Below are 27,322 nucleotides of genomic sequence, written 5' to 3'. Positions count from 1 at the left end.
ACCCTGGGTGCAGCAGGGCCAAGACACGGGCCTCAGCTGCTGCTCTGTTCCAGACATCTCAGGTATGGTGTCAGCACAGGACACTTAGGTCAGTATGACCCCTGTGTGGCATGGTCCTCAGACACCTTCATGGTCACAGGTGGCAGCCCAGTCACTGGGCATCCTTGTGGCCTTTGGTGGCAGCATGGGTCACAGATGTCAGCACAGACCCTGGCTGTGGTAGGACCACGAACCCAGCCTGGTCCTGGACATCAATCACCATGGCCCCAGGTGAACCCAGCCTGGTCCTGGACATCACCATGGCCCCAGGTGTCAATCAGGCCGCCTGCATCACCGTCTTCATTTCTTCCGTTTCGCCTCTTTCCACATCCCGTGAACCGCTCTGCTTCCCTTTCTCTCCCATTTCCTCACCACACATTCGCTCATCATAATGTCACCCACCTCAAGGCACCAGGCTGGCCTGTGGATGCCTTCCCACCAGCCCAGGCCTTGAAGACCCAGGCTGGCCTGTGGGTGATTAGCAACCACCTGAACCCAAAACTCATCATCTTTAGTGAATGTGCGAGGGGCATGGGACCAGAGGTCATAGTGGTGGGATAATTCCAGGGGAAGTGGTTAGTTATGTTTTAGAGAAACATAGCATTTACTTTCCTTACTTTGCAATGGAAAAGAAGGCACAACATTCCTTGAACATAACAGCAGTGTTGTTTGATTTTATACCATGGCTTGCTAAGAGAAATGTGTTAGGTTGACTTAATTTGCAAAGCACTTGAGTTGGGGTGACCATGGTTTTTATCAGGGTTCTTTGCTTTGCAGATTTGAGACACTCACTTCAAAGTATCTAAAGGCAGGGTGAGAAGATGTGATAAAATAATTCTATGCGAAGAATTTGTAAACCTCGGGCACAGAGCTCTGTTGGAGAGTCTTAGAGCAGGCTGTCAGAGTGCAAAATGTGTGAGCCTTGGCAGCTGCTCCTGCTGTCTGAGCTGGTGACGATGTTTCCTCCTCATTTAGCCTCCCTTCTTTTTACAGAGGAAAAGCCTGGCAACATTGTCTCCTTCTGAGCTGCAGTCAGGGACACCCTTGCTCCTGAATCCCAGCTGGTGAGAGAGAGTCTGAGGTTTGACCTAGTTTGCATTCATCCTGTCAGGGTGTGTAGGGTCCACCTGGGGCTGTGAAAGTCTGAGAGAGAGGAGTGAGTGAGAGCTGTCAGGTCCCCTGAGAAGTTCCCTGTGTCTGGTGAACAGAGACAGAAACTGGGTAAGACAGATGAACATGTACAGATGGTGGTGTGGGAGAAATGTGGGAGACGCTGGTGATTCTAGAAGATGAAGGACGGATGAGAAACTGTCCTAGTTAGGTTTCTCTCTTGCTGTGATAATGCACTGACCAAAACCCACACTTCAGGGAGGGAAGGGTTTGTTTCATTGTATAACTCCCAGGTCATAGTATATCACCGAGGGAAATCAGGCAGGAACTCAGGCTGAGACCCTGTGGGCAGGAACTAAAGCAGAGGCCATGGATGGGTGCTGCTCACTGGCTTGCTCCCCATGGTTTCATTCTGTTTTTTTTATATATATATATATATAATCCAGAGCCACCTGCGCAGGGGTTACACCCCACAGTGGGCAAGCCTTTCCCCAACAGTCGTGAATCAAGAAAATGATCCACAAACATTCCCATGGGCCAATATGACATATGTGATTTCTTCAACTAAGGTTTTCTCTTCCAAGGTGATCCCAGTTTGTGTCAAGGTGACAAAAACCTGACCAGCACAGAACCTCCAAAGGAAAGTAATGAAGTCAAGATGCTTTCTTTCAGATGCATAGAAACGGCACCTTCTCTCAAAGTACCATAACCATGAAAGTGGTTTCACAGGCAGGAAGTCGGGAGATAGAGTTCTTTCAAGGCTGGCTACATCCGCCATGCAGTGCAGTGTGACCACCCAGGTTCTTTTATTTTTTTTTCTGTTGTCCTTGGTGTGGTCATTATTACCAGGGACCAGGTGTCACACACTGCATAGTGGATGGAGTTCAAGGGCAAGGTGAGGTCATTTCTTAGATGCAAGAAGACTCCCAGAAAAGTCTCCGTACCACACATGGCAGAAAAACAAAGCGAGGCCTCCACACTGGCAAACCACCGGGGTTCTGGACAAAAGAAGGCAATGGCAGGCAACCAGCAGTATGGGATACAAAGCAGACAACGGGAAAATCAGAGCTGAGGGAAGCAAAGAGGCCTCGGAGTCAGAGAGTGGAGGGAGGCAGGCGGGCGGGTTTGCTGAATGCAGTGTAGGCAGCCGAGATGGGGGCCATCATATCTTGTACATCAAGGCAACTATTAGAACATGCTTTACCTGTTTTCATGCCATTTATAAAAGCCATTAGCTCTTCAGTAATTAAACTTATTAGCCGTTTTCCAACCTCGGAATCTTAAATGAGATGGTTGTAGCAAAATCCCCCCAGATCTGATCTCTCCTCAAAGTAAGCCGGAATTTATTGGATTGTGATGGAGTTATATGAAATATGATCGCTTACTTATTCCTGTCTTTATTTATAATTTGCTTTCTAATTATAAAAGCAATATTTCCTCGGAAATTGACGATCAGGACCATGAAAACAAAACCACCTGCGATTCCAGAGTCTTTGTGTGCATTGCTGTTTCTGGAGGCTTCTAGAGACAGAGCTGTGTCCGGGAGGGAGAGTAAGTGCCCAGCTCTGTAGTTGTCAAAAGGGAAGTGCTTATGTCTTGCGGATTGGGGCAGACATCTGGATGACTAGACAGACACCTCATTATTTTGCTGAGGAATATATTTTAAATTGTGAGTTTGTTTCTTCTTGGGACGAGCTATCTGTGTAAGATGTCACAAACACTACGCTTCAGCCTGGATGTTCTGGGCCTGCTCATTAAAGTGTGGAATCTTCTGCACTTGTGTCATGATTCCTCTCAGCAAGACTGCAGCTAGGGCTTGTTATGGTCACCTTATTCTGGTGAGAGATTCTGGTGAGGGTTTCTGTTCAGAGACAGTCATGGCTTTAATCTGAGTTTACTTGCTTGGAGGCAAATGTAGCCTTATCTTGAGGGTAGAATAGTTCAAGCGCAGCCAACAGGCCTACAACTGTGTCACATCCCCAACAACCGTTATTTCTCAGGAAATGACTCTTAACATTTATATATACATGTGAACAATGTGCAGAGTATATCATGTACATGGTACAAGAATATGATTAACAAACATCATATTCGTGACAAGATTTAGAAAGCAAATGCATCTGTAAAAATAAAGCATATCTCATTCTCACCAATATTTTTGAGTCTCCTAGTTTGCTTCCATGGCTATACTTTTCTTATTTCCTACCATACATAGTATGATAGTTGGTTTTTGCCAACTTGAGAAGAGGGAATCTCAACTGAGGGGTTGCGTGCATCAGACTGGCCTGCAGACAAGTCTGTGGAATGTTTTCTTGAGTAATGATGGATGTGGTAGGGTACAGATCGCTGTGGTGGTCCTGCCCCTGGGCAGGTGGTCCTCAGGTCCATAAGAAAGCTGGCTAAGCAGACCATGGGCAGCAATCCAGTAAGGAGAATTCCTCTGTGACCTCTGCCTCAGTCTTTGTCTCCAGGTGCCTGCACTGGCTTCCCTCAGTGATGGACTGTAACCTGTAAGCCAAATAAACCATTTCTTCCCACAGTGTTATCACAGCAATAGAAAACAAGCTAAGACGGATGGCTTACTCACCAAGGAAATATGCACACGTTCTTGTGCCAACATCGTTGTTATTCTACCACATGGTAACCTACTGTGTATGTTGCTAAGCATCCTTCATTTTGTCATTTAACAGTATTACTAGAGATAATTCCATGTTCTCTGCCTTTAAACTTTACAATATGTCAATACGCTGGCACACTCTTCATAACCATCATCCTTAATAGCTATAAAAGTTGAGCAAATGATTCATGCAATACTCCAATAAATATTTACCACACACCTGCAGAGCCCTGGTTGAGTCTCAGATAAGAAGTGACAAGCCACACCCTAAAAGGAGTCATGGCCTGGAAAAGGTAGCCCGGTAAACAAGTAGGTTACAAGCTGTTGCTAAGCTCCAATACGGGGTGCTGAAAGAACAAAGGATTAAGGCTCCAAGATGTCAAGCAAAAGTGTTGAAGGGTCAGTAAGGCAAGTTGGCTCATGGACAAAAGGCAAGAGGACCCTGGACAGAAACCAGGAACAAGAGGCACAGGCGTGGGAAAGATCATCACAGTCACCTGACTGTAGGGAGTTGGGTACAGCCCCAACGACTTGATCTATCAGTTTGCAGTCAAGTGTTCAACATAAATAATGCTACCACATACAACTTTCAGTATATAGCTTTGTCCATATCTTGGAGTATTTCTTTGGCTACATTCCCAGACGTGAGTCAAAATGTAAAACTTTGACCTGAGACATATGGCTAAACCTCTTTCCAAATGGACCTTATCTCTCATATGCTGCAGTTGCGTAGGCCTTGCGATACATTGCAATGACATATATGTAAACCAGTGCTTATTATATTTGAAACTTTATCATTAAGTTAATGTATATTTTTATTACCAGAACGTTACATTTCCACATAGATGTTAGATTTCTTCTCATGCCTTTTGATATTTATTTATCTACTTATTTTTATTATTTTGAGACACTGTTTCTTTGTCTAGCCCCAGATACCCTGGAACTTGCTTTACAGGCCAGTCTGGCCTCAAACTCAGGTGAGATCCACACTGCCTTCTGAGTGCTGGGATTAAAGGCGTGTGTGCCACAATGCCTGGCTTGTTTTTGGTTTAGACACAGGGATTCTGTACTTTAGCTCTTATGAGCCCTTCTCACAACACAGGTATTCGGACTCACTGTTCATGTTTGCTGCCCATAGCCTCTCCTGGTTAGCTGGATACAACAAGCGTCTGACAGATAATTTATGAAGGCACACTTAGTCATATCCATTGATTATCCCCTTCCATTGTTTCTAAGTCAAGGAATATTTCTATTATGAAGTTTAACAAATATTCTATTTTATTCATTGCTTAAAATATATTTAACTTATTAATCTTCACAGAACTTTGGATATATGATGTGGCACAGACCATTCAACTAGTGTTTTTTTTTTAATGGTTCTCCAAATTGCAAATGAGTGATCGAACTGTACCTTCTCCATTAATATTTTGTGTCTTTTTTTCCTTTTGGAGATAGCACCTCAGATAGCCCAGAATGGTTTTGAAATTTAATATGTAGCTAAGGATGACCTTGAATATTCCTGTTCCCATTCCTTAAGAGTTGGTAATAAACACACACACACACACACACACACCACCACCACCACCACCACCACCACCATCACCACCACCACCGTCCATTGATGTTTAAGGCTTTATTTTTAGAGATGTTTTTAAGTTCAAGGTGAAGGAGGAGGAAACTACCTATGGGGTTTCTTCTGTATGAAATCCAAAATAGGGCGAAAACTATGGACAGGTAAAACATCAGTGGTTTCGGGGGAAGGGAAGCAAAGGTTGTCTTGGCAGAACGCAGAGGGTTTATAGGACAGAGAAAATACGTGGTATGATTCTCTAATGAGAGATACATGTCACTAGACATTCATCTAAGTCATGGATATCAGCAGCATGGATATGATGGGGCAAGGACACTTGAGCTATCACTTAAGGGTAAAACCCAGCCTTCAGTTGGGTTTAATTCTAGTCCTCTGTTGAAATGTGTCACACAGCTTAGGGGAGACCTTTCCTCTGGCTTTCCCAGAATTCTGCAGTTGCAGCTCTATTTATACACAGACAGAATTACAACAGCACGAGTAGGTTTAGGTAAAGCTCCTCAGTGCCATGTTAGTAAGGATCCATTGTTGGCATCCACACTGTCTGGGCTGGGTGGAGGGAGAGACGGCTCTTTCATCCCCTGCTAGCCGGTGTCATGGTATGGAGTGAGTAGGATTCCTGGTCCTCCTGCCTTTTGGATACCCTGACTCAAAACATAGTGCCAATCCCTCTGAAGACCAGGCCCATCTGGAAGGAGCTTACTGTGCATAAAAGTAAACTTGCCTTACCAATACTTGGCTACAGGTTGCCAGCTTGAAGCCAGTTTTTGAGCAAAAGCAGAGGCAGTCACTTAGCAAAGCCCTACTCTGGATCCCAAGCCTTCCCAGACCCCGAGGTTACCGTTTTCAGACTTTATTCACCATGCCCGGGAAGACAGTCTCAATGGGTGGTTCTGGATTTTCTTTTTTAATGTCTATCATAGATGTTTGAAGATGTAATCAAATTCCTATAGAAGCTGCCACACATTTCTTAGCTGTTCTTGCTTCTCCTACCATGAAACACCGGCACCTGTTTCCCTGCACTTGTGAAGCATGTGGATATGCAATTGCTGGGTACCTGGTCACCGATGCTTCTCAGTTTCCACCCTCTAACTCTGGTCTTTGTCAGAGGTCAGGAGTGGCCTGAGTCTATACACCCAATTGAGATTCCCCAGAGGAAGACGGTCCTGTAACTCCTGGATCGCTTCTTCAGTTAGGAAGCTGTTGTGTTCCTTGGCCTCTAATTCCATCAAGGGTGGAAGTTGACCTGGATCAAGAATCCTCTGGGTGCCCCCGTCCCCGTCCTTGCCCCCATTTGCAGGATGAAATTCATATCTCTTGCTAGTGGGAAGGTTGGGTTAGTCACAGAGAGATTCAGAGTATCCTCACACCCCTAGCCTCTTCTCTTCAACTCCCTAACTCCCCTTGCACTCCTCAGCAAAGTCCCGCCTTCCACATAGTGGTGCTGGAGGAAGATGCATGGTTAGATAGCAAGGGGACCTTGTGTGTGTGTGTGCGTGTGTGTGTGTGTGTGCGTGTGTGTGTGTGTGTGTGTGTGTGTGTGTGTGTTGGAGAGGGATTCACCCAGCTTTAGCGCCCCGAAACCACTCTCTTTTCTGGTATCCCTCCAGAGCAGCTGGTGGTCTAGTGAGGGTTCATCTCCCGCGTCGGTCCCTCTACCTAGGCTGCTCTGGATCAGCGCACGGTGGAGTGCTCCCTCGGATCCCCGGGCAGCAAGAGGCTCGGGGAGGAAGGAGCCGGGAGCGAGGAGTCGAAGCAGAGGAGCAGGCGGACGGCGACAGAGGTGGCGCGGCTGCGTGGTGCCTCTCGGGAGCTCCCGAGCACGAGTCGAGCGCGCGCGCGCCTGGCCGACCCGGGCGCCGGGCGGAGCTGCGGGCCGGGGCGGGCGGAGCGAGCGGCGGGCGGAGCGAGCGGTGGGAGGCGCGCGAGCGAGCGGGCAGGCGGCGGGCAGCGTCTCCGCCGGCTTCTGCGCGGCCGCCACTGCCTGGAGCCCGGGGACCGAGCGCTGGACCCGCCGCCTGGCGCACGGACGCGAGGCTCCCGCTTTGTGCTCCGTGCCGGTTCGACGAGGCTTCCCGGCGGTTGCGGCCACCGCGTCCCGGCGGCATCGGAGGCCCGCGGCTGGAGGTGCCGGAGCCGCTCGGTCCGCGCGGCTGAGCCCCGCGTGCCCTGCTGCTCGCCGGGCTGCTCCGAGCCGCCGTGCTCCGGGGCTCCAAACTCGGGCTGGCGGGGAAAGTGTCTTCATGAACCCAGAGGATGTCCGGGAAGCACTACAAGGGTCCTGAAGTCAGTTGTTGCATCAAATACTTCATTTTTGGCTTCAATGTCATATTTTGGGTAAGTTGGAGCGCTCCTGGGCTTCCAAGTGCCGTGGCGGATGGGTGGGCGACGGTCCCCCGCTGTGGTCGCTGCCTTTACTTTTCGCTGCCCCCGGGGAGCCTTCCCTAGTCGGGGCGAGAGGCGTCTACCTTCCGCCTTCCCGGCTCGAGCGCGGGGGAGAGAAACACTTCATCCTTTCCAGGACCCAGAGGAGGTGAAAAGAGGAACCGAGCCGGGCAGGGGGCAGCCAGGCCTCAGGGTGGCTTTTTTCTTTCTTTTATTTAAAAAAAAAAGGGGGGTTGACTCGCTTGGGCATGGATGGGAGGACGGCTCGGCAGTTTGAGAAACGAGCGAGCACACGATTAGATTTGCTTCCCGTGGGATCTGGATGTTGGGCAAAGCGTGGTGTCATAATGGGGCAGGCTAATCGGGCAGAGCCGACCCCGAGATCCACCTTCCAGCGCCGTTCTGATTGGCCGAGGGCTTGGCTCGGTGTTGCCGCGGCTGGTCTGTGGCGTGCTCAGCGTGTATCTCCTTGCACCATCTCGGGCTTTGTGTAGGATGCAGATGCCATGGTGTGTGGTTCTGTAATGTGCACGTAAATAACGCGTCCTGCATGCTCCTCTCCGCTTGTAAAGCGCTCCCTTTGCATAATGGACCGGTCAAGTGGGCGTGTGGGGTGGAGGGGTTTATTTCTCTGTGTATCCTTGTGGAATAACTAGTCACCAGTCAACATAGGTTCCAGTGTGCGCGTGCCTCACGTCCTCCCTTTTTTAAAGGGGTGACACACAGCGGGCCGGGTTTTAGTAGCCCTCGGAGGAACGCTAAGGAGAAGAAGGTGTGCGAGACCTGTTTTACTGGCTGAGCAGGCGAGCAGCTGCTTGCACACCGGGTTCAACCGTGCTCGGCTTGGCACTGCCATGTGCGGTGTGCCTATTGTAATCAGGCTGGGACCCTACTCTTTTGTTTTGGTTCTCTTCTGCGACCTCACAAATGTGTTCAGCAACCAGACAAAGAGTTCTGTAGGACAAGGGGAAAATGGTTGGCTGGAACACTGTATTATTCTTCAGCCCACCTCTTCCTATTGGGTCGTCTTCCTCTCTGATACCCTCCCTCCATGGTCGGTAAAGATGGTGGCTTTCCGTGGGGGGTATCCCCAAGTTTCTGCGAGGTAAATAAACAATGATCCAGCGGTCCTGAATCCAGGACATTTTAATTTGGACTTCCCTTAATTGTGACGGTTTGCGGTAAATGTATACATCTGTGAGAACAGTTGTTTCCCTCCTTACTCACAAGCTTGGTTTATTTTCTATCAGAATGGCCATGTGTGTTTTGTGGAAGGAATTGGACTTGGTGTCAACATGTCATCTGTTCTCAGGACCGGACCAGATTGATGAGGGGCATGGGAATAGATACCATACCCAACCATTCACAGTCAGGCTTGTGTGTGTGTATGTGTGTGTGTGTGTGTGTGTGTGTGTATGTGTGTGTGTGTGATGGTATGTGGTTCCTGGGAACACCCCCCCCTGCTGTAAATACAGCAAGAGGAAATGATTTTCTTTCTTTCTTTCTTTCTTTCTTTCTTTCTTTTTTTGCTTCTCTCCTGGACCCTTCTGGAAATGTTTAAAGTGGTGGGCAGGCATGTTTCCCAGTGAGCTATTCTGATAGCGTTGAACTACAAGAGGCAGGGGCCGTGGTATGGGGCTGCAGGGCAGTGGACGGCCTCTTCATTCTGCTTGAACACTTCCAAAAGTTGCACATCTCAGCTACCAGGCAACAAAAAGCACCCACGGGCTTTCTCTGCAGTTTCATAGCAGGGAGTGGAAAGGAAATGAAAAGGATTGGGGACTGTTTCCCAGGCAGTTTGGTGTAATTTTGTGGAGAGCACAAAGGCAAATTTAGCCCTGTCTCTGGATTAGGCTGCAGCAAAGCCCCCAAACTGTGGAGAGCTTCGACAAAACTGCAGATTGCTGGCATGGAGAGTTCCAGAATAGGGCCCACATCTTGTCTGATTTTGAAGGTATTCCTGTGGGCGGTAGGTAGTTTTGTGGGAAGCCAGAGAACAGGCTGAGGCTGTGAACCTGAAGGAGCCCTCCTGGGCAGGATCGCTGAGGAGGCCCCTGCTAAGTTCTTTACACCCCCACCTCAGTGCCAAGGCCCACCCCGCCCCTTTTCTGTACTGCTCGCTGCCTCCAAATTACCTTATATTTAAATGCCCCATTTTACCAGGCCCAGCGGCTCTGGCAGCAAGCAGCGGGAAAATGCCCATGTTATAATTAAAGCAATCCCCACTAAAATGTTAGTGACTGGAGATCTGGCAGCGGCTGTACAAACTTGCACTCCGTTCCTCTCTTGAGGCACCAACCGGCCTGTGATTGCCAGAAACAGCAGAGCCTGTGCTCTGGCTGTACAGGTATGGAGGAGAAATTGCTAGCAGAGACCACGGGTTCCTAATCTCTCATTTTCACATTGACACGTAGCCTGAATTTGAAATTCATTGAAGACATCTGAAAGTGACAGTTCATGTAAAATAAAAGTGAACACAGCCGCAGCTGTGACAGTTCCGATCTTTTGCTAATCAGCCCTTTGACTGTTAGTCACTTAACTGCCCTGGGCCTTCGATACTCAGCCAGTAAAATGAAGGAGCTGGTTGAATTGTGAGGCTCTCCCTGCTTTTGACAAAGCATTTGTTGAGTTCTAATAACACTGGGTAAGATGAACTTGAAGAGAGGAGCGGTAGTCTGTAATGGAAAAAGCACTTACGGGGAGACTTGCCTAGTTATGGACTGTCCTTTACTGAGGCTCACCCACAGACTGATTTGTTTTTTCATTTCTTCCTCTATGATTCTCTCACTTAAAAAAAAAACCTTTCACTAAATTTCCCTAGCTTGTTAAGTTATTGGCATGCAAGCATATCTCCGTATCTGCACTGTGAATCTCAAAAATGTAGTCCTGAGTCATTACTACATTTTTATTATTAGAATTACAGTTTCATGTGTAAAATCCTGATTCTTTTATGTAACAGTTGTGATACTCTTTGTTAAGCCAACATCTTGTACAGATTCCTTTCTTGTTAGTTATCACAGCGTGGTGGGGGAAAAACCTTGTTTTTCTTGTTCTATATTGGAAGAACTCGAGCCAGCAGGAATTGATTTTATTGAGGGTGTCACCATAGGAAGACATTACTCAGAAACCCTGAGTTGTCTTTGGGGCAGAGGAGAGGGGAGAAGGGGTGTTTTGTTTTAAGGCCAGTCCTTTGGGGAGTTTGAGTCCCATCACTGGCCATTCGTAGATGTTTTGTTCTGGACCTTGATGCTGAACTGAGTCTCAGTGAGTGAGTGAATGCCAGCATCTATGCTGCTGTTTTATTGCTGCACACAACAACACCCAAACTCTAGCACTTTAAAACAAAACCTCATTATTACAGTTCAGTTTGGCCACAGGGATGGTTCTAATCTGGGGTCTCTGCATAGCTGCCGTAAGCTGTGACTGGACTTTTTTTGATGTCTCCTTCAGTTGGGGAGCCCAGGCTGGTGCTCACCTGCGACCGGCAGGTGACACTTTACGATGGATCAGTTGTGGTTGTCAGTCATAGCACAGCACAGGGATTCTGCTGTCTCTCAGACTTGAAGCAGCTTCCAGGCAGTTTAACTGCACAGCCATTTGGCACATTAATAAGAGTCCTCATGGACTCGATTATGAGTTCTGTCCTTGACAAGGAAGTGTCAAGGTCACTGTGTAGACGGTTATGTGGTGCTCTGGCTAGGTTTATGTCAACTTGACACAAGCTTGAGTTATCTGAAAGGGGAGAACCTCAACTGAGAAAACGTCTCCATAATCCGGCTGTAGGGCGTTTTCTTAATTAGTGACCAGTGGGGAGGGCCCAGCCCATTGTGGGTGGTGCTATCCCCGGGCTGGTGATCCGGGTTCTATAAGAAATCAGGCTGAGCAAGCCAGTAAACAGCACCCCTCCATGGCCTCTGCATCAGCGCCTGCCTCTAGGTGCCTGCCCTGCTTGAGTTCCTGCACTTTTGATGACGAACTGTTATGTGGAACCGTGAGTGAAATACATTCTTTCCTTCCCACGTTGCTGTTGGTCATGGTGTTTGGTCACAGCAATAATAATCCCGACTAGGACATGTGGTTTCAGCCATCTTTAGAAAATGGCTTGTTAGAAAAACCTGACTCTGTTGATCAGCAGAAGCCTTGAGTTAGTCGGTATTGTTATTTTGTTCTCTGGGCTGTCCAAAGACCAGATCAGCTATTGTGTGTTTGAGGCCAAAAGTGTCTTTGGTGTACTTTCAGATATTACTCTGTGTTGCAAGCCGGGGTTCATCTAGAATGGATGACGGAATGTTGGGTATAGTTTATTTCCACAGGGCTTACATTCCAAGAGGAGGGAGGTTCAAGGAACCTCAGGCTAGGAATGGGGCGTCGAGTAGGATGTCTTATGATTCAGTATAAATTTCGAGATGTTCTGGAATGATGGTACATCAGCAGTTTATAAGTCATAATTTTTGTTTTAATTTGCTAGGCATCTGTTAGCTTCAATGGCAACCATATGGGAGTCTAAATTGCCGTTTGAATTACAGGGAGATGGAAGGAAGAGAGCTAAATGTGGCCCTGGAATTGTCACGTGAGAGAAGTGTAGGAAGGGTGTGTAGACCTCAGAGGGGAAAGTCAAGACCCGCCATCATCATGCCCGCCGCTCACTCTGGGGCTAGCATTTCTCGCTGGATGATGTTCTCAGAGGTTGAAATGGAGCCGAAGGCAAAGGTTGCAAAAGCAGGTAACTAACATGCCACCCTGCGTGAAGTTGCAACTGGGAGCTCACTTAGTTGGGTCACTGTGTACTGATTGATGCTCAGATTGGCATTTTTTTTTTTACAAAAGTGAAAGCGAGGTTCTCTTTTGATTTCTACATGGGGTCTTGCTATTTAAGCCAGCCTAGCCCAGCCTGGTGTCCAACTCTGGCTCATAAACTCCGTCCTTAGTCTCACTAGTTACTGGAGCTATAGATGCAAGCTGTGTGCATTTTCAAACGCCACGGCTTTGCAATTATGTTGTCCCTTTAAAAAGCCTGTAAAAGTACTTCACAGAAGCATATGATGGTATTTTTGTGACCAATAAAGAAATCGGAGCACAGAGGTGTGAAATGGTTTTTGGGGTGTTGGAGCACTGTGGGGTTTGCTTTGGGAGTGTCAAGTCTCTTCTGCAGTCATAGCCCCAGTTTCTCAGTCTGAAACTTATTTTAGAAGATGCTTGTTATTCTAAAATTAAACATCAAGTAAGTCATTTACATCTGTTCATAATTGAAAAGTGATAAAGTTTTTGCATATGCCACAATTAACACCACCCACAAGCACACAAAAAAAGTTTAGGGTGAAACGTTTTTAAAGGGTATGCTAGAATAATAAATTGTTATGTAGTCTGTTGAAAAGTTCATAAATGACAATTAGAGTACTAACAAGGGTATTTTTGAGTCATATGTTTATTTCTACACGTAATACCAACTGCCTTAAAATGACTGTCTTCAGAATTCTCACTTTGTCCTTCTGTATGGGATGCTAAGGGCTCCTGTGTGGGGACCAATCATTTCCTTAAGCCCAGCGTGTCACATGTTGTCTGAAACACATAGGTATTTAATAAATGCTTGTTGGATAGATGAAGTTCAGAATGTTGAGAAAGCCCACGGATTCATCCTTCTGGTCAAGGAAGCTTTACTTCTCTAACAGGCAGCCAAGCGTCTAAGGGGAGTCTGTCTTCTGAGCGTCTGGTTAGAGAGTTGCATCCGTCTTCATATCTGATGTAATGTCTCTCTGAAGTTTTCAGCCTCCCAACTTACTATGGATTCTTCTTCTTTTTTAAATTAAGAATATTAAAGAATTTATGTGCGTGGGCGTTTTGCCTGTATGTGTTCTGCGTACCAGATGTATGCCTGGTTCATACAGAAGCCAGAAGAGGATGTTGGATCCCCTGGAACCAGATTTCCAGATGGTTGTGAGTCACCATGTGGGTGCCAGCGTTCTGAACCCCAGCCGTCTCTCCAGGCCCCCAGTGGTGACTTTTCAGTTTAATTTTAAAGCATATCTCAAACCTATAGGAAAGCAACAACTGATAGTTTTATATTTAAAAATGTTACTTATTTTTAAGTTTTCCAACTTGTTTTTTTTTTTTTTTGGTCATGGCTAAAGATAAAGTTGTCTGCCTGGTGGCTCTCACAAACACTTTCAGTGTGAAGTTTGTTTCCAGGGGTATTCTTGATAGCAACAGTCCCACTATTGAAACTGGGAAAGTACACATTTCTACCTCCTAGTCCTTAGGTCTCCTTCACTCTCCCAGCCTCAATAATGGCATTTAAGGCTAAGGAGTGCAAGCCAGAGGGTGCATCATGTCTGCTTATATCTTCTAAGTCTCTTTCAGCCCTTCACTTTTAAGACTTTGATACCTCAGAAGATTATAAACGGGTGGCAGACCGACTGTTTGCGGTGTGGGTTGCCTACCGGCTCCCAATGCTTAGGTTCCAGCTGTGTGTTTCGGGGAGGCAGAGTCCAGGAGAGATGTTATGCATCCATGCATCTCAGTAGGTGGCAGTGATTTCTACCTAGGGTGTTGCCTGCCAAACTTCTCCACTCATGCAAGTACTTTCGTTGCTTTGGTGACTTAGAACTATTTTTTGCCAAGTCACTTTGAAGCTATAGAATAGTCCATTTCTCCTTGGCGTTTCAGCTAATGTATATCAGTAACGTTTTATGACTTTTCCCTCTTCCATCCTTGTATGGTTTCAACACTGAACCCAAATTAAACCTTCTTCTCTTCAGTTGCTTCTGTAAGGTATTTGGTCACAGTGATAAGAAAGGAAACCAACCCTTTGTCCCTACCTGCCAGTGCTCAGACATCCTGGACCATAGCCCCTCATCCTCACAGGGACGTCCTTCTTCCATGGTGTGAGCTCTAGGCTCTCACAGCATCCTTCTGTTACCTAAACCTTTACGAGAAGTCTGCCTTGCGTGGCCCTGTTCAAAGACTTACGTCCCTCCTTCCTTATTTTAAAATAGCCACAATGCCATTTCTAAACCCATTGTTTCACCTTTTGAGGATCCCAGGTCCTCTTTGTGTCTCATGGACAGGCTGTGCTCTGGCCTGGTCACAGGCTTTGGCCATGATGCTCCGCCCAAGGTCTCATTTGCATGCACTTTCATTAATGTAGGAATCAGAATGGACCACATTTTCTCACAAGTTCTTCCAACCCTCCAGAGGGCTGTCGCCCTTGAGCACCCCACTCTCACAGAGTCAGGTCTTGCGCCAGAAGCCTCCAGTATGCTGGTTTGGCTTGGAAGAAGTTACTCTCACATTATAGAGCAGTGTTTAGGACTCATCTCAAAAGCTGGGAGACTACACTCCAGAGTCATTATCCTGCATTAAATGAGATTATACATGTGAAAGCACTGTGTAAGAAGCAAATCTCTCAGTGCAAACACTGGCTATTAACTCAGGCTAAACCAGTCCCAACAGCCAGGGAACATAGTTGGCTCAGTTGAATTTCTAGCGCAGTTACATCTTCCATATTCTTCTCCAGTGAGCTTCTGCTAAGCCTGTGCACCCAGGGTGGCCACTGATCTCTGAAGCCTTGCCCTTCACACTGACGGTTTGATCTGGAATTGCATATGTGCGCTTAAATGTTTATTCTGTCCCATCACTTTTTCAAGCTCAGCAGTACCTGTAAGCATCCTTAAGAGCTGGGAGGGGCCTTGTGCATGGGGAAGGCGGAGCCGATGTGTCTCTCTTCTCCAGAGAAGCTTGGCTGTCAGTTTCATTACTTTGGAATTCCATCAAGTGTTTTGCATGGGGGAAAAAAAGAGAGAGAAATGTATTAGTCAGCATCCCATCACTCTGACAAAATACTTGTGGTAACTGGCTTAGGAGGCATATTCTGTTTCACCATCTCAGAGGGTCATGGTTCTATGGTCTTGTTGCATGGAGCCTGTGAACAGTACATAATGCACCGAGCACAGCTGCCGTGTCTTGGTAGGCTTGTATAGAAGCAGCTCCTCATGGAATGGTGACAGCCGTAGAGAGAAGGCAGAGGAAAGGTCATGGTCCCAGCATCCCTTTCAAGGTCATGGCTCCAGTGACCTGACTTCTTCCAGAGATGCTCCACACTTAAGGCTCCGCCTCCCTAGTAGTACCAGAAGCAGGCGCGGAAGACTTCATGCTTTATGTTGTACACATCATAGCAAAAGGTTCCTGCTTAAATCAGAGGAAGAGGATGGAGAAGAGAAATCATAGCCGTCTTTAGAAGTCCGTGGGATCCATCTTTCTAGTCGAGGAAGCCTAAATGGCTAAGATGTGTTTAAAAACATTGATTGTGGGGCCGAGGAAGTGGATCGTTGGGGGAGTTACTGCGCAGTGTGCACAGGGCCCTGGCTTGTGTACCCTTCATTGTCAAAAATCAAAATGGTATGTAGGTAGTAGGTGGTCAGAGGACAGGAAGGTAAGCCAATACATAAATAAATTAAACAATAGTGCTGATATGGAATTTTCCCTGTCAGTGTTCATCATGGGGGATGTAACTTCTGTGGGATATGGTGACTTGCGATTTTACTGCCCCTCCCCCTTTGGACACACTAGCAAGCTAAGGAACCTCAATCTTTTCTTTGGGGGAATCTGATTCAGTAGGTCCAGACAGGGTATAATTGGTGGAATTAGCACTGTGTTGGATAAAAAAAAAAGTTTTATAGATAGCACCCATAACCAGGCTGCATTTATGTTTTGGGGTGGGAGAGGCATGCCCTGACCCACCCCTCAATTTTTGGGGTACATAAGTGAGCCAAGGGTGCGTGATTGCACCAGCACGGGAGACTGCTGCTGCTCCCTTACTGAGGTAAAGGATGCAGCCCACTGAATCCTGCAAGGGATTTCTTATTAATCCAAAGGTGCCAGTGTGTTTTTAATCCCGAGGGCCCTGAAAACAGAATGAGAGCGTGCCTTTAAAGAGAGCGTGCCCTGCAGTGAACATGCCAACCTTCAGGTCTGTAGAGGGATGGAAGCTAGTTAGAGCAGGCAGGCTGGAAAAGTGCACCCATGGGTGGGGACTGCCTGTGTAACCACAGACGGCGAGGTGATTGCCACACACCGACCTCCCTCTCAAGTACCACCCTTCCGTCCACAGAAGCTCTTCCTGCCGGCCGGCCGCCATGTCCTGGGCTGCCTGAACCTCTGACCTTGATAGCACTCTCTGCAGAGGGAGGGGCAAGTCAGCAGAGAGGCCAATGTGACGACTTCACAGGTGACTGCTACAGGACATGGAAGGGACATTTAGTCTCCCAAACCTGGCTCAGCAGTGCTGTCACTAGGACAGGTGACAGCAAAGCAAACATGGACGACAAGTAGGATGTCTCAGTTTTCTTTACAAGTTTGTTACAAGTACAGTATAATATCCAGAGTATTCTGTACAGTGCAGGTGCCCTCCCTCCCTCCCTCCCTCCCTCCCTCCCTCCCTCCCTCCCTCCCTCCCTCCCTCCCTCCTTCCCTCCCTTCCTCCTTCCCTCCCTTCCTCTCTCCCTCCCTTCCTCTCTCTCTCTCCCTCCCTCCCTCCCTCTCTCTCTCTCTCCCTCCCTCTCTCCTTCCCTCCCTCCCTCCCTCTCTCCTTCCCTCCCTCCCTCCCTCTCTCCCTCTCTCTCTCTCTCCCTCCCTCCCTCCCTCCTTCCCTCCTTCCCTCCCTCTCTCCCTCTCTCTCTCTCTCCCTCCCTCCTTCCCTCCTTCCCTCTCTCCCTCCTTCCCTCCCTCCCTTCCTCCTTCCCTCCCTTCTTCTCTCCTTCCCTCCCTCCCTTCCCTCCCTCCCTCCCTCCTTCCCTCCCTCCCTCCTTCCCTCCCTTCCTCTCTCCTTCCCTCCCTCCCTCTCTCCCTCTCTCTCTCTCTCTCTCTCTCTCCCTCCCTCCCTCCCTCCCTCCCTCCTTCCCTCCCTCCCTCCCTCCCTCCTTCCCTCCGTCCCTCCCTCCTTCATCCGATAGTTTCTTTCTTCCTTCCCCTACCCCCTTAAAATTATATATTTTGATTATATCTGGGTACCTAAAGTGAAAATATTTTGAAAGAGTTGAAATTGTGAGTAAAAATCTCCATTCTTTGACATATTTCATCGGGGCTAGCCCCACTCCTAGAATAAAAAAAAAAGCAAATAAAAAATGCAAAACCAGAGTGGCATACAAACCCTGTGGTTATCCTTGTGATATTATCCGTATGTGTGTAGATGATTGCCGATTAAGAATTGTAAGGTATAATTTAAAAATATACAATCACGAATCTTATTAACAGAGTGGGTTCGAGAGTGGGTGGCAAGACAGTCTACCACCCTCCCTCACCGAAGGTATGGAGGTGTTCCGTAGGCTCCCAGCGACTGTTTACTGTTTAGATGTAGATTGTACGACACGGTTCTTCTACAGTCTGCCACCCTCCCTCACCGAAGGTATGGAGGTGTTCCGTAGGCTCCCAGCGACTGTTTACTATTTAGATGTAGATTGTACGACACAGGTTCTTCTACTCATCCAACCCTCTTTCCAAATTACACTTGGCACCAAAGCTTGAATTTCTAAAAATCTGGAGGGAACAGCTGGTGCTCTAATAAATATTCAGGCCAGCTATTTTAATGCCATGTACTCAATTAAGTTGCCCTAAAAAAGAGGAACACTTGCCCAAGCATTTCTCAAAGTATAATGTTTTGCCTCTAACAAAAATTTTCTCGCAGTGTTAATATTTCTCCCAAGCAACCTTAAGACGTCGCTGTGCTCAGTGGGTCTTTTACCCAGCCACGATGAGGTTCAGCCCTGAAGTCTGCGCTTCCATGGCCCATGCCCTTAACTGACCAGGACCCAAGGCCATTCATTCATTCACTTTCTAGGAAAATTCTTGGTTTTTGTTTTTTGAGGTGTTGTTCTCTGTTCAGACTGGTCTTGAACTCATGATCTTTCTGCCGCAGCGTCCCAAGTGCTGAGATTACTGGCATGCGCCACCATACCCAGCTTAGGAGAACTGTCAGTATGACATAGCAGTACACAGCAATCTGCTTAGGTACCTGGTGCTCTTCTGTTACCTGGAGTCTGCTGTTAAGTGTTTGGATTTCAAGAATGTGGCAGTTTTAACTCTACTCCATCCCAACCTTAGGACCTCAGACAAATTACCTACTTGCTGGTTAAGTCTTTTCTTCCTTTGCAAAATGTCATGTTTAGTAGTAGTTTTAATATGATTTTTAGTGCTAGGACCTGCATTTGAATGAGCAAGCAAGCCAGCAAGCATGCGTTTTACCATCAAGGTCCATCCCCAGCTTAATTAATATCCCCTTTTTTGAGGCATGGTCTCTCCATGTATCCCTGGCTGGTTTGGAATTTACTTTGTCAACCATACTGGGCTCCAGCTCACAGCAATCTGCCTGCCTCTGCCTCTTGAATCGTGGGATTAAAGGCGTGTGCCACCACTGGTTAATTAATATTCTTAATGGGATTATTAAGACCTAGAACCTATCTTAGCCGTGAGGGCTAGAAGAAAGATGCGTGTAAATTGCCTGGAATATCCTACTTGTATTAGCAGTTACTACTGTTTTTTCAACACCATCACGTCTTTTGATGGCTTTCCCCTCCTTTCTTCGGAACCATTAGGATAATTGTACATTGGAACATGTATTTTTTGTTCTCTGTAATGTTCTGTCTACAAAATGCATTTTGAGAATAGCTAAAGAGAAATAGATCCATCAAATGTTCACAGTGCTCTTTTTGCTGCCTTGGATAGCACAACATTCTTATGAAGATCAGACCGTGAATTCATAGTTATTGTTTATTTATTGTTAATTTCTCACATTCAGTATCCAGTACACCGGTTAATTTCTGATTGCTGTGACCAAATGCCTGTAAGAGGCAATTCAAACGAGAGGGATTAGTTTTGGCTCACATTTTGCAGGTGGGGAAGGCATGAGAGTATTTATGAGTGGGTGATCCCATGGCTGGAAATCCTCACATTTTGATAGGCTAAGATGCAGAGAAAGTAGAATTCTGGCTCTTGTGTTTCCTAGCTAGTTCAGTCAGCTTGACAATGAAGACAAAACATTGTACCTGGTTATAGCCACTCTTCATTTCTTTGCAATACCATACTGCCTGTATTAGAATTTTGTGCCAGGAAGTCTGGTCGCAGAAGCTCGGTTCTGCTACCAAGCCTGGCATCTAGTATCAGGCTGAAGGATGGGGAGTCCTCTATTGGCATCATCTAAACTTGGGGATTCCAGCGCTCTCTAGGTAGTCTAAGGATAGTCTCAGCTTTTCATTGTAAGGCAAGCACTGCACATTGGTGTCATGTCTTACTCTATATTTTTTTGATACATTCTTCAAGTCATGAAAGTGAAAGCCCTGTCAGTGATAGCAATGACTTGTGAGCTTCCTTTTGTATGTCCTTCCAGGGGATGACCAGCTAGGATTTTGGCCTGCACAACCTGGATCATTGATGGACTGAACCACTCATCTAGTGAATGAACAGCTTTTCCTCTGGTACATAAGTGGGATGCACTGTGTGCTTGTATCAGCTGCCCCGTGTAAGCACAGGCATCCTCCTGGCTAGGCTCCCTTGCGCCTAGAGGAAAAGGCTAGGGCATGTAAGACTGGAGGCGCAAAGAACATGGTCACTGGCTCCCATATAGAAGGTGTGCTCAGTCCCCCTCCAGCCCCCATGATCCCAAGCGCCAGCTCCAAGGGGCAGTCGTCGCAAGCCTGTGGCATGGCCTCGGACAAAGTCTTGTGTCTTCCCAGCGTCTTTCAGGTGCATGCCTGTCATGTGTGACCCTTGTAACCGGGCTTGGATTAAGTTGTCCAGAAGGGCAGTGATGTGTCCTGGGCCTTGGACAGCCTTCCGCCTGATGCTTCCAGGCTGATGATGACAGTATTGTGGGTCACAAGACCAGTCCATCTCAAGCTTATTCTTTTCTTTTAAATAAATCCCGTGCTTATCTCACCCTGAACTCTTTGGGGAGGGTCTAGGCCCTGTCCTGGATGAAATGACAGACTATGAACACCCCCATGGAGGGCCTCACCCTCCCTGGGGAAATGAGGGGATATTGCGGGGGTTGATGGGAGGGCACCGGAGGAGGGGAGGGAAAGGGAGAGGGACCTGGAATTGACATATGAAGCAACCTTGTTTCTAATTTGAATTTAAAAGTTAAAAAATATATATAATTAAAAAATTCCGTGCTTAGACCTTAAGTATGCTATTTAAAGGAGGAAATATTAACCTTGTCTGCTCAAACGCACAGAAAGGCGATAGCACGACTTAGTAGCCTCTAGGTAGCTGGTGGAACCTGCAGGCAGGCTGAGCCACCAGCTTCTTTCCTTTATGGAGGTGAACAGGTGTAAGAGTGTTGGGCGCTTTGCCATCAGATAGAACAAAGGGTTAAAAGGGAGTTGAAAGGGAACAACTTCCTTATTGAAGGTATTTACTGCTGTGGTTTGAAGTTGTCTCCTCTGGAACCTGAATCCCTAGGAATCTTACTTTGGTCGACCCCATGTTTAAGCAGTTTGAGAGTCATAGCTGTTTTAAGTCACGATCTCTGGAGGTGCTGTGGTTGTACAATGTGTTTGCATTCTGCGTTGGTCTTCTCTGCGTTCTGTTTCTTGTAGAGTGCTGGGCATGGGAAGCAAAAGTCTTCTCCGCTTCTGAAAACATGTGAGCCCCGTGGTCACTGAGGCACAGAAGGGAAAATAACGTGGGGGTGTGTCTAACAGGAGGTTAACCTTAAATGCTCCGGAAGTTTGTCTTAGAGTGCCCCCGCCCCACTCCCACGCCCCAGGACCCCATCTTACTGTTGGTTCAACTTGGGAGTGAGTCTTGTTATTTGATGGTTTTTCAACAGGGCATTTCCGTGTGTTTTCTGATTGTGACGGCAGTACAAAACCACTACTAGAACTTTGTAGGAAGGATGCTCACATTTGATACTTCCTTCTGATTCAGCTATATTAGACTGGAAACTCCTGCTGGAATTCTGAGAGCTGTGAACAAATGTACAAAACCAGCCACCCAGGCAAACATCTAAACGTCTTAGGGTTTCGCTCTAGTCATCCGTAAGGCTGTGAATTTAGCCAGCCGAGGCCCCTCAACTTTGAAGTGGGAACTGTTACATCGCTACCCTTTAATCCCGTGTTTGACTTTACCAGTGCCCTCCCTCCTCAGGATGAACATTTAGAATAAGGGTTTTCAACACACAGAGCAATACCATGTGAATAAACACTGGTTTCACTCAACCAGAAAGGGTTGGGGGGGGCTGGAGGAAAATCAATAAACCTCCTGCAGGCATTTGAAAAACTGTGTACTTTTCGAAGAAGGACTCGCCAGGGACGAGGAGCTCCCGTCTCTTCGTTTTCTGTGTTTCTGACTACGACTCTCTGTAAGCACAATGCTGTAGCTGGGGTGACCTGATTGCCCACTTTGTTGTTGGCCCCCACGTAGCCAAGGAAGGGCAGCCGCAAGCCCGTGGCGGCTGGAGAAGAGCTCTGCAGCCTTCTTAGGTCTTGCATGTCATGGCAGGGATCCTAGGGAAAACCGTGCTGCTTTGCTTCCTGCTCCTCCCGTTTGCCTGTTGGCTTTTGGGAGAATAGATTGAATGAAGAGCTGTCTAGATGATCTAACTGTGTGTGGCATTTTCATTATTTTCTGTGAGTCTGTAACAGTTAGTAGTTGTTGGTATTCTTGCTGTGTTTTAGGGTTTTAAATCGCTATTTGGCGAGGGTTTGGAACCACTGCTTATAAGTTTGAGATAGTGTTTTACTTATTTTTTCCTTAAGAAGAAGAATCAATATTTTAGAAATGAATGGAAGGCACAACAACGTCGAAATTTTGTGAAATATATGAGTATTCAATTTAAATGTAGATATGCATCATTAATGGATATGAAATACCCATTTAAATACTTAGACTGTTTTGAACATAGGTATGTACTGGCTTTGTGTGTGTGTGGGGGGGGGGAGGGTTGACCTGAATTGCTGCTGTCTGACCTCCAGACAGTTTCATTCATGTTAAGAGAATAAAATGTCTTTATCATAGCGTATATAAGGTTTCAAACTCCATGGGGCCTTTTATTAATTTACTTGAGACACACTGCTAGTCTGGGCTGGTCTCAACCCCATGACAATCTTACTGCCTCAGCCTTCGCAGTGTCTGGATGATTAAAGTCCACGAGCCTCCAGACCTGATGAAACGAACCGTTTGAAGTTCAGAATAAAGTTCAGATCAGCTTCATTATTTACAGAGTCATGCAGAAGGAACACTACTGTGTGCTTGATTTGTCGGTGGGACTACAAAATAAACCCTGAACTGTGAGATTGGTGGATCACACCTGGGGACAGCTGACAGTTCGTTCATTTTTGCTAAGTGCCTTTCAAAACAGTTTTAATTTTAAAGGGCCTTCCTATGAAATTTCTCCTCTCTTGCTCGCTTCTTCCTGTGACTTTAATTCTAGAATTGAGAGCCAGGGAGTTTTTCTTAAGGGAAGCCAAATCTTTCTTAGTCTTTTAAAAAAGGTTAGCCCGCTGCAGAAGAATAGAAGGTTGAATTCTTTTGAACAGGAATGGCTGTGCAAATATTTAATTCATTGTTCCTTGGTTGGTCTATTTAGGGCAGAGTACTGGAAGGAGCCGTGTTTTAATTGGCCTTTGGCAGACCTGATTATGTAACCTTAGGACTTCTATGTTGAAAAGGACATGAAAAGCCACCTGGTCTCTGTTGCTCATCAGTCATTTTTCTTCACCGGACCTCTCTTCATGATCTCTTCATGATGGATTTTTTTGTTCTCCGACCACAAGTTATAAACCAGGGGACAGAGCTTTCTTCTGGCCCTTTAGCAGTTCCTGGGTCTAAGATGCCCTCAGCCTCACTTGCAGGGACAGTGTGCAGGGATGGCAGCAGGAGTCCCTGTGGGTTCGCTAACAGGTCAGGGTTTAGCAGAGGCCGGTGGTTCAGGTATCCGCATACCATTTTCACACTGAACTGGGGTGAAGGTGGCATTTGGTGGCACTCCGGGTAGGATGCCTGCATGCCGAGTCACCGAGGCTGCCAAGTCCCAGCCCTTACACTGCTTTTGGCTCGACTTGACAGTTTTGGCTCCGTCATTTTGATTAACATCAACCTTGCTTATGTTAAGTAACCGTTCAGGTTATTTATTATGTATTACTCTTATGCTTTGGAATGAGCGGCCAAAAGCTTCTCCCTCATATGGACTCCATATGCAGCTGCTAAGTTAGCAGAGACACAATTAATTGGCACATAGGCTGCATATTGAAGAGATTAGGCTAGACGGCATAGGCTTGTTTGAGGTTGTTGTCTCTAATATTTAAGAAAGCTATTGGGTGTTTGAAGATGTGGTGGTGATAAACAATCCACGAGTTCACATACATCCCGTTTCATATTTTATTATTGAATGCAAATATCCATGGAATCTTTGTTGTTTGTTTTGCTCTGATGAGCTCCAGAGAGTGTGAAATGGCATAGTCTGTGAAAAGCAGATGTCCCCTCCTCACTTCCGTTGTCCCCTCTCAGGCTAGACAGAGAATGTCGTAGTGGGTAGGGGACAGCCCGGCTCAGGTGTGGGCCTGACACTTCCTGCCTGTGTGGTTACATATAGGCGACACCTGTAGGGTCACTGCAGAGACCAGGGCCAGCGTGCTGAGGATCGCTCAAGGACAGTGACAGCATGGAAGCACCCCCATCACTGTCACCCAGTGCTCTGGGCCACTGTCGCTGAGAAGGGCGTCGTCCGTGTCCAGGAGTCTCTAGAGCCAGTGTTAGGGATGTGTCCCCTGAAGGATAGAGTCAGCCATTTTCCAAGCTTGCTTTCGGTTGTCCTTCTCCCGTGGAAGGAACTTGGGAGTCCATCTTTCTTCCATGGGGAGAGAGGCCACATGGTCTAGGTTGCCACTTCATGTTGAGCTGTGGCTGCCCGCCATGTCCGTGTGTTGCTGTGGTCTGATGCTGTGCAGTCGTGAGGCTCTCCTCTTCCTATGCGTGCAGTGTGTGTACAGGTGCGCGTGTGTGCATGGGGATGGAGAGGCCGGAAGTCAACTTTGGATGTTATTCCTCAGGTGCCATCTACCTGATTTTCTTGAGACAGTTCTCTCATTGGCTTTGAACTCACCAATTAGGTTAAACTGGCTTACTGCATATCTCCTATCCTTGCTGCGATTGCAAATGTGTACCACTGGGCTTGGTTAAACAAACAAACAAACAAACAAACCCAAAACATAGGTTCTAGGGAATCAAACTTAGGTCCCCATAGCTATGCAAGCACTTTACCAACTAAATCATCTTCCTAGCTAGGGGGTCCTTTTGAGGCCATTTATATATGCATTATAATTACAATTAAATATGCATAAGTAAGCCTAAAATGGCTTTAATATACTAAGTAATAATTATCCATTGAAATAATTTAATTAAATTTGAAGTAACTTTTTTTTCATTTAGGAACAAAATAAGCATCCATTTGTCCCCCACTACAAATATTTGTTACACACAAATAGGTATGTTTATGAAATTACTTAGCTTATTAACATATAATTCATCCTGAATATATTCTCTTAATTGAATTTACGCTTGTATGCTTACAGTTTTTAAAATATTTAAAAACAAATGGTGTCTACGAACTGCTGAACTTAAGCACTCTGGCATTTTGAGTTGTTTTTCTGTTGTCTGGGAAGTAAAATTCTAGGTCAAAATACTTCTTTCTATGCCTTTGTGCTTCTAGGAACGAAGAGGCAGACAGGCCATGGCACCTTCAAGAATTGTGTCCTTTGTTGGGTGAGATTGAAACTCAGTGTGCTAAGTTTCAGATTGTTGCCTATGGAAAAGCAGCCTGAAGCCAGAAGTGTAGGCAGCCCCTTTGGGCACAAACTATAGCCTGGCTGAGGCAAAAATGCAGAAGTTGCCAGATTTCTGGCCCTTGAGAACAGGTGGAGATGGGAGAGACCAGGAGAGGCGGTTCTAAGATGAGGCAGTAAGAGCATGTCATGACAACAGTTGGCCTGTGATGAAATGGGGCCAGAAAGACCTTGAATCTGCTGGTTATGAGTTGTTTTCGGGCCTTGGCCACGATGCTGGAGAATGCCTCTGAGCTCACCTCCAGGCTGGCTTAGGGAAGGAAGTTAGGAAAGAGCCAAGTGCAGACGTTGGTTCAGAGCACATCTGTGTGCATTTCTTTGCGATTTCCCTATAAACATATGCATTGTTATCTGCAGTGATTACCTCCCCCCCCCCAAGAGAATAATGCCATTAATCGGGCTGAAAATTAAGGCACTAAATGGCAAGAGGCACCCAGGTAGGAAATACGATGTTGAACCTTCCTCCTGTTGTTTTCGGGGTGAATCTTATAGACATCTAGTCAGACCCTCAGCTGAAATTACATTTTTTTTTGTTAATTTAATGGTAGGAGGAAATTATTAGCTGGCTGTGGCTGCTAATTGAGATCCAGCAGGGATCAAGCTGAATCCCAGGAATCCAGAAGCAGAGTAAAAGTAATCATGGATCAGGAAATGGATTTTAATAAGATCTCTATGGGAGGGGGACCCCCTATGTCTGAGGGCTGCCACATACAGGTTGTGAACTCTCCTAGATACGATGGCTTCCATTGAAGCTGTGCTGTGTGCACCGGGAGCGGGCGTAATGGCTGCCAGTCTAAGCTGTAAGTGGCACAGACAGTCGATGGCGGTCCTTTGAAAGTTGAAGTTCTTTGGCCTTTTCTGGTGGCGTGAATTACATCTTGTCTCTCCCACTTTGAAGAGAAGCTTGGAGGTAGGAGTGAGGGACTCGTGCTCGGGGCTCAGAAGCATTGGGGATGTTGCAGAATGGCCCAAGAAAGCTCCCACTGTGTGCACTTCTCAGCCTGTCTCCACAGGGAACACCCAAACACAGCCGCAGCGGAAGCTGCCCCTGAAGCCAAGGAGGTGTTGCTCACCAGTGAGAAGGAGTGTGGGCTCGGTCATTCATGGACAAAATTGTTGTCCCTTGGCTGTGGTGCTTTTCATCTTTAGTTAATAATTCCATTCTTTTAAAAAAGTTTACGCATACATTTTTGCTTTTTTTTGTGACGTTGTTTGTGGAGTAGTAGTCTGTAATTATCTCAACTCTTGGGCACAGTATATTTATTATCAAAGTGAATAGGCTGTGTACAACTTTTAAAAAAAGTAATTTCCCTTCTAATTATACATAGGAGATGTTTAAACACATAGGTTACTAGGAAGATACTTCTTGTTGTTTTTTGAGACATGGTTTCTCTCTTCTCTCTAGTACTGGCTGTCCTAGAACTCACTGTGTAGACCAGGCTGGCCTTGAACTCACAGCAATCCATCTGCCTCTGCCTCCGGAATGCAGGGAACAAAGGCATATGCCTCCACGTCCAGTGAAAGATAATTTTTAATATGTAGTTATTTCGTGGCAAATGATTTTAGTAAGGAGGCTTGAATATTAGCACACTTTTTCCTTACCACTGGGCATAAATTCTCCTAAAGAGATGAAGACTTTCCAGGGTTTTGGAAAGGATTGAAGACACCCTTGGGCATGGAACTGTTGCCACCCTCACATCCAGGTACCATAGTTACCTGCTTGCTGCAAGAACCTATTCTGAGCTTCAGTTT

At 46.6% G+C, this 27,322-nt stretch overlaps 1 protein-coding gene across 1 annotated transcript in view; it reads left to right on the top strand.

Moving 5' to 3' along the window:
• The first annotated feature begins 7,281 nt into the window (after positions 1-7,281).
• The window catches only part of Tspan5 (tetraspanin 5), a 167,702-nt gene continuing 147,661 nt past the window's right edge, over positions 7,282-27,322 (top strand). The window contains exon 1 of the mRNA XM_005081959.4: positions 7,282-7,691. Coding sequence (XP_005082016.1) covers positions 7,611-7,691 — 81 coding nt within the window. The 5' untranslated portion in view covers positions 7,282-7,610. The remainder of the gene's footprint in view (positions 7,692-27,322) is intronic.

The sequence above is a fragment of the Mesocricetus auratus genome, unplaced genomic scaffold, assembly GCF_017639785.1.
Source record: "Mesocricetus auratus isolate SY011 unplaced genomic scaffold, BCM_Maur_2.0 Super-Scaffold_100009, whole genome shotgun sequence".
Lineage (NCBI taxonomy): Eukaryota > Metazoa > Chordata > Mammalia > Rodentia > Cricetidae > Mesocricetus > Mesocricetus auratus.
The sequence above is the reverse complement of the archived record's forward strand: the minus strand, read 5'-3'. Positions and strand labels throughout refer to the sequence as shown.